The 11,923-nt window shown below is 39.4% G+C and overlaps 2 protein-coding genes across 6 annotated transcripts in view; one reads left to right on the top strand and one right to left on the bottom strand.

The window, feature by feature from the left end:
* Positions 1-4,722, top strand: part of LOC106815672 (histone acetyltransferase KAT5-like) — a 9,167-nt gene extending 4,445 nt beyond the window's left edge. For 2 of the 3 annotated variants that reach the window (XM_014820173.1, XM_014820172.1), the window contains 7 exons: positions 704-865; positions 1,818-1,901; positions 2,008-2,097; positions 2,192-2,332; positions 3,031-3,124; positions 3,485-3,647; positions 4,079-4,722. In XM_014820173.1, coding sequence (XP_014675659.1) covers positions 704-865; positions 1,818-1,901; positions 2,008-2,097; positions 2,192-2,332; positions 3,031-3,124; positions 3,485-3,647; positions 4,079-4,295 — 951 coding nt within the window. In that variant the 3' untranslated portion in view covers positions 4,296-4,722. Of the gene's footprint in view, positions 1-315; positions 403-703; positions 866-1,817; positions 1,902-2,007; positions 2,098-2,191; positions 2,333-3,030; positions 3,125-3,484; positions 3,648-4,078 lie in introns of all 3 variants that reach the window. The other variant, XM_014820171.1, reaches the window with a different exon arrangement.
* LOC106815671 overlaps positions 4,713-11,923 on the bottom strand; it is a 10,520-nt gene continuing 3,309 nt past the window's right edge. Inside the window, exons 1-9 of one of the 3 annotated variants that reach the window (XM_014820168.1) lie at positions 11,169-11,385; positions 9,349-9,757; positions 8,728-9,077; positions 8,200-8,379; positions 7,690-7,742; positions 7,395-7,540; positions 6,949-7,077; positions 6,526-6,673; positions 4,713-6,306 (exon numbers count right to left, since the gene is read on the bottom strand). In XM_014820168.1, coding sequence (XP_014675654.1) covers positions 6,109-6,306; positions 6,526-6,673; positions 6,949-7,077; positions 7,395-7,540; positions 7,690-7,742; positions 8,200-8,379; positions 8,728-9,077; positions 9,349-9,641 — 1,497 coding nt within the window. In that variant the 5' untranslated portion in view covers positions 9,642-9,757; positions 11,169-11,385 and the 3' untranslated portion in view covers positions 4,713-6,108. Of the gene's footprint in view, positions 6,307-6,525; positions 6,674-6,948; positions 7,078-7,394; positions 7,541-7,689; positions 7,743-8,199; positions 8,380-8,727; positions 9,078-9,348; positions 9,758-11,168; positions 11,386-11,923 lie in introns of those variants that run through there. The other 2 variants (XM_014820170.1, XM_014820169.1) reach the window with 2 other exon arrangements.

Below are 11,923 nucleotides of genomic sequence, written 5' to 3'. Positions count from 1 at the left end.
TAACCTGCAAAATAAATTGTTAAATACGCAACTTTTTCGGGGTGGCAGCACGGTCGCGGGTGTCATGGCGCCGTTCAAATTTTGTAGCGTTGATGTGTAAATAAGGTATAACAAGGTATCTGATAACAACATGGTATAACAAGGTATAACAAGGTATCTGGTAACAAATACGTGTGGGTATAGACGATTTGTTATACAGTAAGTACAGTTGTATGCAGTAAAATCCTAGAGGCTACTGTCCCTTTAAGTATTTATAAATCAAAATTTACTAACCCTACTACCTAACCGTGCTACTACCTAGATCTATTTTAATAGAATGGAGCACCACCAGTAGGTCCAAAGCAACAGCCAAAGAAGAAGAAATTGAAGGCTGAGGGTGGCATAGCTGTGGATGTCATAGTAGTATGAAAATTTCATATATTTTCCTGTACTTCTTCTATTTCTTGTAGGAACACATGCATGTGTGATCCTAATGTTATATGGCCTAAGCCTAACAATTTATGAGATATGTAATGAGCATCGCTCGTTGCAAATGCAACAAGTATCACGAATATGAGGCAGAGAATATTGATAACTAGTTATAGATATGGCTGCTCATAAATCATAATAAGAAGGATTTACGGTCAGACGTTTTTGATTTCTGTATTTTTATCCCATGAGATGTTAGAGTGTCTGTGTTTACCGTCCTTTTGTTTGCTCACAGTCTCAAGATTCTCAGGAGTCCAACCAGCCGCCGACGCCGCGACAGACTGGCAGCATGAGCACCCACCACCCTGACGACGTCGTCACTCGCATGAAGAACATCACCATGATCGAGCTGGGAAAGTACAGGTTGAAGCCGTGGTACTTCTCCCCATATCCCCAGGTATGCGTTTACCTATCCCACAGGTACTTCTCTGCCTATACCCAGGTCTGCCTTTACCGATCCCACAGGTACTTGTGTCTATATCCCCCAGTATGGCTTTACCCATCCATTGATGCTTCTCTCTCTTGAAACATGTATGCCTTTACCTACTGACAGGTACTTCTCTCCCTATCCCACAGGTACTTCTCCCCCTATCCCCAGGTATGCCTTTACCTATCCCACAGGTACTTCTCCCCCTATCCCCAGGTATGCCTTTACCATATCCTACAGGTACTTCTCTCTATATCCTCGAGTATGGCTTTACCTATCCATAGATGCTTCTCTCTCTTGAAACATGTACACCTTTGCTTGCTGACAGGTACTTCTCTCCCTATACCCAGGTTTGCCTTTTTCTATCTGCAGGTGCTTCTCTCTCCCTTTCCATATGTATACCTTTTCACATCCACATGTAGTTCTTTCTTTATAGCCAGGTATGCCTTTCCCTATCCACAGATGCTTCTGTAGTGATCTGCATACATGTATGGATTTCCATATCCACAGGTACTTCTCTCCTTATTCCCAGGTGCAGACAAAATTTGGTGACGAGAAGCCCGGAAGCTCATTTTTTCACGTTTACCAATGTATAAAAATATAAAATATAATTAATTAATTAATTGTTGTTAAATCTGTAAATTAGAGTTAAAAATAATAGTAAAAAGTATGCAAACCGGTTGCACACGAGCTGTGTGTCTGATAGAGAACAGATGCTTTAGGCGGAAAAATCTATGTGTGATTTACGAAAAATTTAGATCAAACAGATCGCGATTACTCGCTTTAATTTTAGATGGTAAATCGTGTAATCCTTCTATCAAATATGGTGCAACTAGGAAGTTAGGCAAACGGAGTCCTGTTTGCAACGTAGTATGTTTATCAATTTTGGTAATGATGATATTGTTATTTTCATATTTTGCAGGAGATGACAAACATACCTGTTGTTTACCTGTGTGAGTTTTGTCTGAAGTACGTAAAAAGTTCCAAGTGCCTAGAGCGACATCTGGTGAGTCTTTTATAATGTTTGCTGACATTGGTACAGTAAGGAAATTGGCATTAGCTTGCAGTCCACATCACTGTGACCGTGCGTAATTGTTTCCATGTGTCAACAGGTGAAATGTCCACTGAAACACCCACCAGGAAATGAAATCTACAGAAAACAATCGATATCATTTTTTGAGGTCGACGGCCGGAAAAACAAGGTGTGTATGGCTGTATGCTGAAGTAAAGCATTTTCGCTGCAGCGCATTTCCAGTGATACCAATAGTACTCTGAATGCAACCTTGTCTCTTGCAGATATACTCGCAGAACTTGTGTCTGTTGGCGAAGCTATTTCTGGACCACAAGACGCTCTATTATGACACTGACCCATTTCTCTTCTATGTCATGACCGAATGTGATGATCGAGGGTTTCATGTAGTTGGCTATTTCTCTAAGGTATGGCATTTATGCATCCTGCACTTTAACCTGTTTAGCAGTGCTATGTATCAGCACAAGGCCCCGCAGTAATACTATCGCTCAAGGGGTCGTTGTCGTATCAGGTACTACAGATATGTACCCGAGGTACATATATGTATACACAAAGTGTACCAGACTTGTACCACAGAAGTGTACCCTAACCCTAACCCTAACCCTAAACATACCTCATATAAAAATATAAACATAATACTAAACAACCTAAAACTACCTCGGGTACATATCTGTAGTACTTGATACGACAATGACCCCATCTGCAATACTATCCAATGCTCTACATTAATCTGCACTTGACGTGAGGTGACGTGAGGTGACGTGATGTGATGTGACGTCACGTGATGTCACGTCATATGACTTGCCTGCATATATCATGCGAATCCCATTCTAGCTCCATGGAATTCACCTCTGTGCATAGAGCAAGCATGTGCCATGTTCCTAAATTAAATTTAAGGATGCCAAGTTTTTTATAGAGAATTGTTGTGGTTTGCTGGAATATAGACTTTTGTATCGAGATAGGGATTTCTTTGGCTCTTTGTATGCCATTATGTCATGTGTAGAGTACCACTGGAAAATCTACAAAAACTTGTAATTTTACAGACTGATAAATGATCTCCTTGTGAATATATTGCATGTTATAGTCTTATTAATGTTTACTTCAGGAGAAAGAATCTACGGAAGACTACAATGTTGCGTGTATTTTGACTCTTCCTCCCTTCCAGCGAAAAGGATTTGGCAGACTTCTTATAGAATTTAGTATGTATATAACATGGTAAACTATGTAAGAGTAAACCTTAGACTCTTTACATTCGAAATACTGTTACATACAATTTCTTGTTGCATAAAAGCATCTGTTTTACCTAGAATTTGCTGTATATGTAAATTTAAATTATTATTGTTGTAAGTATACATTCTATATATTTAGATTAACCGTGCTTCATTTGATTTAAATTCAAGGTTTAGTTTGAGCCATATATGTTGAATAATCGATATATTCTGTGAGGAAATAGTCATTAGTTTATGTGACTCTCAATAGATGGCACTGTGTGGTCACATATCGGACCCGGTCACATTTATGCTTCAACTACACTGAACTACCATTTCTGTGAATTCCAGGTTACGAACTTTCTAAATTCGAAGGCAAAACGGGTTCCCCTGAGAAGCCACTCTCTGACCTTGGGCTGTTGTCCTACAGGAGCTACTGGTCACACACAATCCTAGAGATCTTAGTCGATATGAAGCCGAGCGAGAATGGAGAGAGACCACAGATTACGATTAAGTATGTAACACACCTGCGTATAGTTGAGCCTACATAGGGTTTAAATTTTGACAACATAAACTATGCATGAACTTTCTAAAAAAAAAAGCATATTCTGCGAACAAATTATGAACATTTTCATGAAAACAGTGCAACAGACAGGGAAGTAACTTTTAGGGCATCTGTTATTGTCGTCACGTTGTTGTTGTTGTTGTTTTTGTGTGTGCGTGCGTGCGTGCGTGTGCGTGTGTGCGTGCGTGCAAATGTGTGTTATGAATTGTCTTGTTATGAAGTTGTCTTGTTATGTCTTGTGTTATGAAGCGTTGTATCGTTTTGCTGTTGTCATGCAATTATCTTTCTAGGTGTCTGCCCAATTCTCTTTGTTTTTATTCACTCCTTTCTACAGCAGTGATATCTCATGATGACTAAAATGCCATATGGTCTCTTTTCAGCGAGATATCTGAGCTGACTTCCATTAAAAAAGAGGACGTGATCTCAACGCTGCAATACCTAAACCTGATCAACTACTACAAGGGCCAGTATGTGATTGTACTCACAAAGGAGGTGCTCGAAAGTCACATGCGAGCCATGCAGAAACGTAAGCTGCGCATAGACCCAAAGTGCCTACACTGGACAGCAAAGGACTGGTCCAAGCGTGGCAAGTGGTGATCAATGACTGATCTGGCACACAAAGGGGAATTTTGCATTACACATTTACATGTCATGCGTCATATTTATCTCAGTGGTGTGACCGTGTGTGACAGTCACTGTCCTCTAAATCAGATCCGACAGTTATTGTTGACAATTTTATGACTGTAAAAATGTTAGCATGCATATTTATTACCAATTCATCGTGAATTACCAATACGTCACGAGTTGATATCCTGACTGTAGTATGGTGTACAAAATTCTGCTTAAGTTTTGTGCTGAACCTTTCTTTATAGGAAGAAATCTGTGAAATTGTCCTGTGAACATATACATACATGCGAACAAACCCCAGATCATTGCACGTGATTGTATTATAAACCAGCCGGTGTAAATATTGTTGACATTTGTAAAGAATAAAACAAAAGACGTGGAAAAATATTCGTTTAAATTTAGAAGTTCGGTCTTTATATCTGTGATTTTTACATTTGTTCGGTGGTAAGTAAACTTGTTAGTTATCATTAATAAACATGATCATATTGGTTTTTTTTGCCGTGCACAACAAAATGTACAAATAATATACATTATATACGAACGTACGATACAGAATGTGAACCACAACACAACATGATGATGCATACATCATGTACCAACCCACCATACACGTAATTTATCACAAACATTTAAGAGCATTCAAAACACTTTTGTACCAGTTTTTATACTAGATATAAATGGTAAAAGTTCCAAGTTCCTGTCCTACCAAACATCAACCGACTTTGTAGTGACGAATAACGTGGGCATTAGTGTTATATTGTTGTGTTTCCTACATCGCTTATATTTCCGTCTCCCTGAATATCAAGTGCAGATTTTAAATCCATGACATTTATTCCCCAATACTGCCTCTCATTCATTTCCTGTTGTTTCTCTTGCTGTTCACCCTCATAGTTCCTTGTCCATAATTGGTCACTTATCTCCTCTAACATTACCCTATAAAGTTTATAATCTGTAAAACTGCTTAAAACATTGTATTAATAAGCTAAGAGGCATGACCACAAAAAATGATCAGTAAAGTAAAACACTACCAAAAAATATTTACACAAGAAACAAGCACCTAAAAATTTATAGTAAAAGTAAAAGACAATGCAAATCACAAATCATAACATGGTCGGTGGTAGGCGATAAACATGATATGCATAGATACCCTGACAAAACCACAAATAAAGGGAAATCACTAAAGTTCATATTTCGGTGACACAATTAAGTTACGATGGTGCAGTGTTTGACGAAATGAAGAAAATCAATGCATCTGATGAACACAAACAATGCACCAGCACATGCTTGTATCTATTTCAATCAAACCTTGACTTTGAAATTCAACTGTGAAATTATGGTCTTTCACGTGTAACACAGGTATATTAGTAAGGTATATTAGCATTTCAGTCACTTCTTATTCAATACAAGCTACAACACTTCAATCGTATGTTGAAAGTGAACCACACAACCCTTCTAGATCTTTAAGCTGCCACTGCTCGTTTACGGCCACTAAAAGCATGTCTCAATCACTAACCTATATATAAACTGGACAACACATTGTCCTATCACTGCAATACCAATAGTGGAGGTGATTTGGCCACCATAGTGGTTGAGAAAAGATTTTTAAAAGATCTTGCTTGCCAACCTCTGCTGATCATTCATTTAGGGCCGACCAATATGACAGCCGATCGACATCACATAATTCCCATAGCACGCCATCCAGTTGCTACATCTAGATCAGCGGTCTAAAATACGACACGGTGCACTGCCAGCTCCACCTATGTGCAAACGTGGAACAATCTCTCTAAACGGCACCTGCATTTCTGATCCAGGAGAGCTGGTACAGCTGATAGCCCGGCTTGCTAAACTGCGGCTGGCTCTCGGTGTGGAACAGACTGAAGCCATACTCCTGCAGTCGCTTCAGCTCGCTATAGTGCTGCCGCCGCATCAGATTCTTTTCCACGCTGTACACTGGCACCGTGTGCGCCACCTGGTGGACATCCTAAACACATGGGGACAAACATGTGAAACACGCCGACGTTGTTGTTTAATTAACAAGATTCTATTCCACTGCAGCCATATTAAAATTTTAAGAACATAAATAGGAAGTTATCAAAGTTCACTAAATGAGACAACAAATGAGATGAGTTTGAAACAACGGATCTGCGAAAGTATCATGTTGTTCTGTTGTTCTTCTCGCGTACGACACTATTCCACAAACCTCGAGCAATCCTGAATCGAGTATCCGTGAGAGTAGTGGCCAGAGTTGCAGCAGTGGTCCATGAACTTTAACGAGTGCTACGCTGGGACGCTGATGGCCCGAGACATCCTGTGCTTGCTGTTTCTGCCACCGCTGCTTACCACCAGACCTGACCAATGTGACAGACACTCTTGTCAGTTCGTGAGCAGATGCTCAAAATGGTTCTCATGCTGAAAGCCTAGTTTGCAAGATCTTATGGTAAAGAATGCATGTGCTTGTCGTTAAAACAAAAGTCACTCCACACACCTGAATTAAAAATAGAACTGTAATGTGGCTGTATGACGTCAGCCCCCCCCCCCCCCCCTGAAATCTCCACACCTATATGCCTGTTAGTCAAGCAACAGTAACCTGTCTTTTTTTGCTCGCTATATTATATATTCTTACCTAGGAAAACCTACTATATGGTGCCAATGTGATGAATTGCCCATTTTATCATTTTGAAGGTCGTGCTGAACTAATTTAAACACAGAACAGCCAGTAGCTTCAATTGCTTCGATAAACGACTGTTCCTCCCTGAAAAACATTTTATTCAGTCAATTTTCAACTACTGAATAGCAATAATCAACAAAGGTGTTTTTCCACCAGAGTTTCATCAGTATTAAACATCTATGGCCTACACCTACTCTCATAGCAGTCAAGCCAGATAATTACATAACAAGCTAAAGACACAGCAAATTTCCATACAATGTCTATCAAAGTAGAGTATATAATAAATTCTTTAGAACTTGTAATTCCTCTAAAATCAGTCAAATGGTTATTCAAATTTAATCTAATATCTATTTTTCACATGGTTATTAACTTTATTTGTGTAAGTGAAAAATATAACCTACCCCAAAGAATAAACAACGCAGGGTGGTGCCACCCCATACTTGCTACTGAGGCACACCGAGTAGGTCTCTCGTTTCACATTGGTCAGGTCTGTTGAAACTGGAATGACCCTTACTCCGCCCATCTCATTTTCTTTCCCACATGCCACCTATAGCATTAGCACAACATGTAAAATCAACTGTCGAAGAAAAAGCACTTACAATATTATTATAATATATTGTATTAAATCATTATTATTATAAAATAATAATAATTATATCATTATTATTATTATTATTATTATTAATAAATGCTCACCTGTGGTTCGGCTAGAAAGTTCTCTAATCGCTCACGCTCTTCCATGGATGTCCCTGCAATGCAACAAGTAGAATCCTAGCTAGCTATGACCAGCTAGATTTCTTATTCAATAGTAAGGTAGGTGCTTGCACTTTGAACAGCTGTAAAGTATTATATTGTGTACGGTGTACCGCACCATGAGTTGGGAGCTAAAGATAGATGATAAGGTTTCGACTTCATTACATAGCTGACAGATGCACATATCATGTAGGGCAGCACTTAGGATACAACATGTAATAACAGCCAGCAAATATTGGAAGATGTCTAGGATATCGTCATGAATAAATTCATAAAATCTATGTACATACTATATACATATTTTAAATATGTCATGGCTCTGGGGATACTTTCTGTTAAAGCAGCCAACTACGTAAAACATGAGTGCTGTTTATCTGAAGCCAGAACTAGAATGCTCGGCTAAATGCCATGTGAGGAAGAAGAAATTATGACATAAAGGCTAGCAGATTATACCATAACCAGCCGGTGGCTGCATGATGAATGGGTGTCCTTTAGGCTGCTTCACCCAACTGAGATTATATGCCTGCACGCCAGCTGAAGAGACGCGAACACTGAAGAGCCTAAAATCAGCCTTGTGGAACAACTGGTGTAGGAGCTTGTACCAATCAAACAACTGGTCCTCATTTAATCCCGCTGAAATATAGAAGAAGCAATATACGGTGGTAATTACATCAATCCTAACCAAAATCCTAACACAATTTTCACAGTCAGGTAATATTAGCAGCCACATGACATTGATGTGTATAGTAACTGACATAACAGTTTCGAAAATAACTACTAACAAGACCAGGAGACAGTTCCGACCGCCTTGTTTTTTTTATCCCAAGTTTAATGAGTGAGTGAGAAAGACTGTCAGGAAACTATCTCTACAATTGTTTCATGGGTATTATTTAAAAATGTATTTGAGACAGATTTTGCTAAAAATATGTTTAGATGCATGTCACGTTTATTGCTCTATAGTGATAAGTATCGATTCAATACCTAGATCTAAGGTGAACATGAGTTGCTCGACTCCTCCTAATACGCCATCTAAAATCATATAATGCAGCAGGTCTGACAAGTTCAACTCATCTTTGTGCCGATTCGGGATGTCCAACTTCAACAAGTTCAACTTGCTACGTGGGAAACCTTTGAGCAACGAGTTTAGAGTCTGCCGGTTCTCCATGAACTTTCCAAAGTCATTTGGATCATTTGGCACTATCAGCGTCTGTATGTGTCGAACATATTCCCTGCCAGTGAGTTGGTCTGGCAAGGCATTTGGAGTTATAACATAAACGTGTGCAGAGCCATCGTTGAGAAATTTCTCTTCTACGGCAACGTCATCATTCGTTCTGTAAAAAAAAGAGCAAAACGTGATCACAGATTAATAATACACATGATTAAAGCAAGTATTCTACTTTAATTATTAGTTGAATACGTACACAGCACGTAGGGAGATTACCACAACAGAAATGATTGAATGTCATGTCTAACAAACTCATGTTATTTTAAACTATTTTAAACTATTCAATTTATCAACACTTTTTGTCACATATCAGTCTATGAGATACGACTCACACTACTAGTCATAAGGTCCCATCACAACGCAAAATTGATACTTACCCAACAGAAAACATCACAGGACCTTCGTGAGACGTCCCACTGTCATTACGTCGAAACAGATCACTCTGATCAGTGCAGATGACCCACGCAACTCCAGAACGCGTCTTTACGGGCACAGGATTCTTACATTTGTACTGGATGCTTCCAAGCACACTAGTCAATCGAATGCCTTCCTTGTCAACCGAACCAAGAGGCAGAACTTCGTGGTTGCCCATGAACAGTGTCGAAATGAACACGATCACGGTAGCGATAAACAACACCGCTAGGATGTTGTTTTTTCTACCATGCATCATCTTTGTAGTTCTTCCTCCACACTACGCACGGTGCAAGCACATTTCTCTCACGCAGGAGAACATCATCAGCATTTCCTGTTCCACGATTCGGCTGTGGATGTCATCCTAATAGCAGCCTTGACAAGTATAAAACATAGATGTGTCAAATTTGCATAACTTTTAGCTGAGTCTATGTAATCCCTTTGTAATATTTAATCTCATAAAAATAATGCCTTAAAGTTTACGGGACTGTACGCAAGAAGCTGAAGGCCAAGGTTAATCAAATTGATACAGCAATGCTGTGGATCGCAAAAGAACGAATGCTTCAATTTCGCAATTAATTCGAAAAGGAAGAGAATTTCAATTCGAATGACAAATTCCAATATTGAATGACAGATTTAAAACAGCGATACTCATTTGTGGCTTTACATGCATTGATGAGACCCAGACAATATGCTGACATCGCTTACACTGCAGTATTTGTGTAAAATGAATCTGTTTAGTCATCGAATAGCATAAGAACACTGAAGAATTTCGCATTAGTTAAAAATAAGCCATGGCTTGCGTGGCACATACAACGTGTCAAGAGCAGTGTGTGTCAATTAGTGCAACGCAGCTCGGGTCCTAGCCTGAGGCTGAAAAGGGCCCGGGCTGTGAAGCTGTACAACAGTACACCTATAGCGCCTATAATATATATATATATATTATAGCTAGTAGGGCTGTAACGATACACTCGCGTATTCGATGCCGATATTGCTCGAATTCTGAATGTTGTTTGCAGCTTTCCCCGTGAATGCACCTAGACTGGTACCCGTCCCTTCTCACACGTCGAGAAGGCCGAGACGTGTATCTTACTACCACGTGTAACTCACCCCATATATCGAGCGTGTGTGAAGGGACGGATACTAGGGTTGCAGCGGTATACCAGTATTGCGATATTATCGCGATGAAATATTTTAGAATTATCATACCGTATCATACCAGCTCAATACCGCAGTTTTCTTGTTGACATGTGATATACACGTGTACAGTAATGTCACGAAAATCTTACATAGCCATATGCCGCGTTTTTCCAGCCATGTGCATAGCAGCAGCGCCTTTGATTGAAGTACGGGGCTCGATCGATCGCGAGCGCATAGCGTCCGCTAAAAGTTGTTCGCGAACGGACGAAAGTTGTCCGGAGGCATAGCGGACAACACAAACATACACACACACACACACACACACACGCGCGCACGCACACGCACACAAACGAAAACACACGTACGCGCACACGCACGCACGCACGCACGCACACGCACGCACACATGCACACACATGGCATTATACACACTTACACTTAGGCGGCCGCACACAGCATCAACAAGCGAGTATTCGTATTCGTGAAATATTCGTATTCGCATGCATACATCGTGATACGTATCGTTTTCGTGACCTAGTGAGTAGTGTATTCGTTACTGCCCTAATAGCTAGCATGATATTGATAGGCCTAGGCTATATAATTATATAATTTATAAATTATATTTATAATAATCCGAAAGTACACACCGTGCTATATGGCGTCCATTTACACTATTTCAGTATTTGGGTGCTATTTCACTACCTTAGCCGCTACAAATTCATCTGTCATCGCAAGTTTATATATTGCAGAAGTAACCAACGAATTCACATTCTGAGCAAATTATTTAGGGTACTAGTAGACTAGTATTAGTACTACAAAGTTGACAGCATAATTATGAACTTGTACGAAAGTAACAATCCAAAACAAAACAGAATATTGGTATTCAGCAATAGATTTAAAGTATTTAAAAACGCTATGCGACCGGTTCCCGGTTATAAATGACATTACTGTTATATGACCGGTGATTTCCTGTCTGTTACTGTAACACAGTAATTAAAGGAACAGTAGCCTAAAATAACCCTAGAACCTAGAAAACATTTAAAAAAAATATTTCTAATGGTGATTGAACCATGAAACTTTTTATGTAGCGCAATTATAACCTAAATTAGCTGAAAACTAACCCTAGAGCCTAGAGGCTACTGTTCCTTTAATTACTGCGTTACAGTAACAGACAGGAAATCACCGGTCATATAACATAGTGTCATTTATAACCGGGAACCGGTCGCATAGCGTTTTTAAATACTTTAAATCTATTGCTGAATATCAATATTCTGTTTTGCTGTCAACTTTATAGTACTACTACTAGTCTACTAGTACCCTAAATAATTTGCTCAGAATGTGAATTCGTTGGTTACTTCTGCAATATATAAACTTGCGATGACAGATGAATTTGTAGCGGCTA

The sequence above is a fragment of the Priapulus caudatus genome, unplaced genomic scaffold (assembly GCF_000485595.1).
Source record: "Priapulus caudatus unplaced genomic scaffold, Priapulus_caudatus-5.0.1 Scaffold1173, whole genome shotgun sequence".
NCBI lineage: Eukaryota > Metazoa > Priapulida > Priapulimorpha > Priapulimorphida > Priapulidae > Priapulus > Priapulus caudatus.
This window is presented reverse-complemented; position numbering and strand designations above follow the sequence as displayed.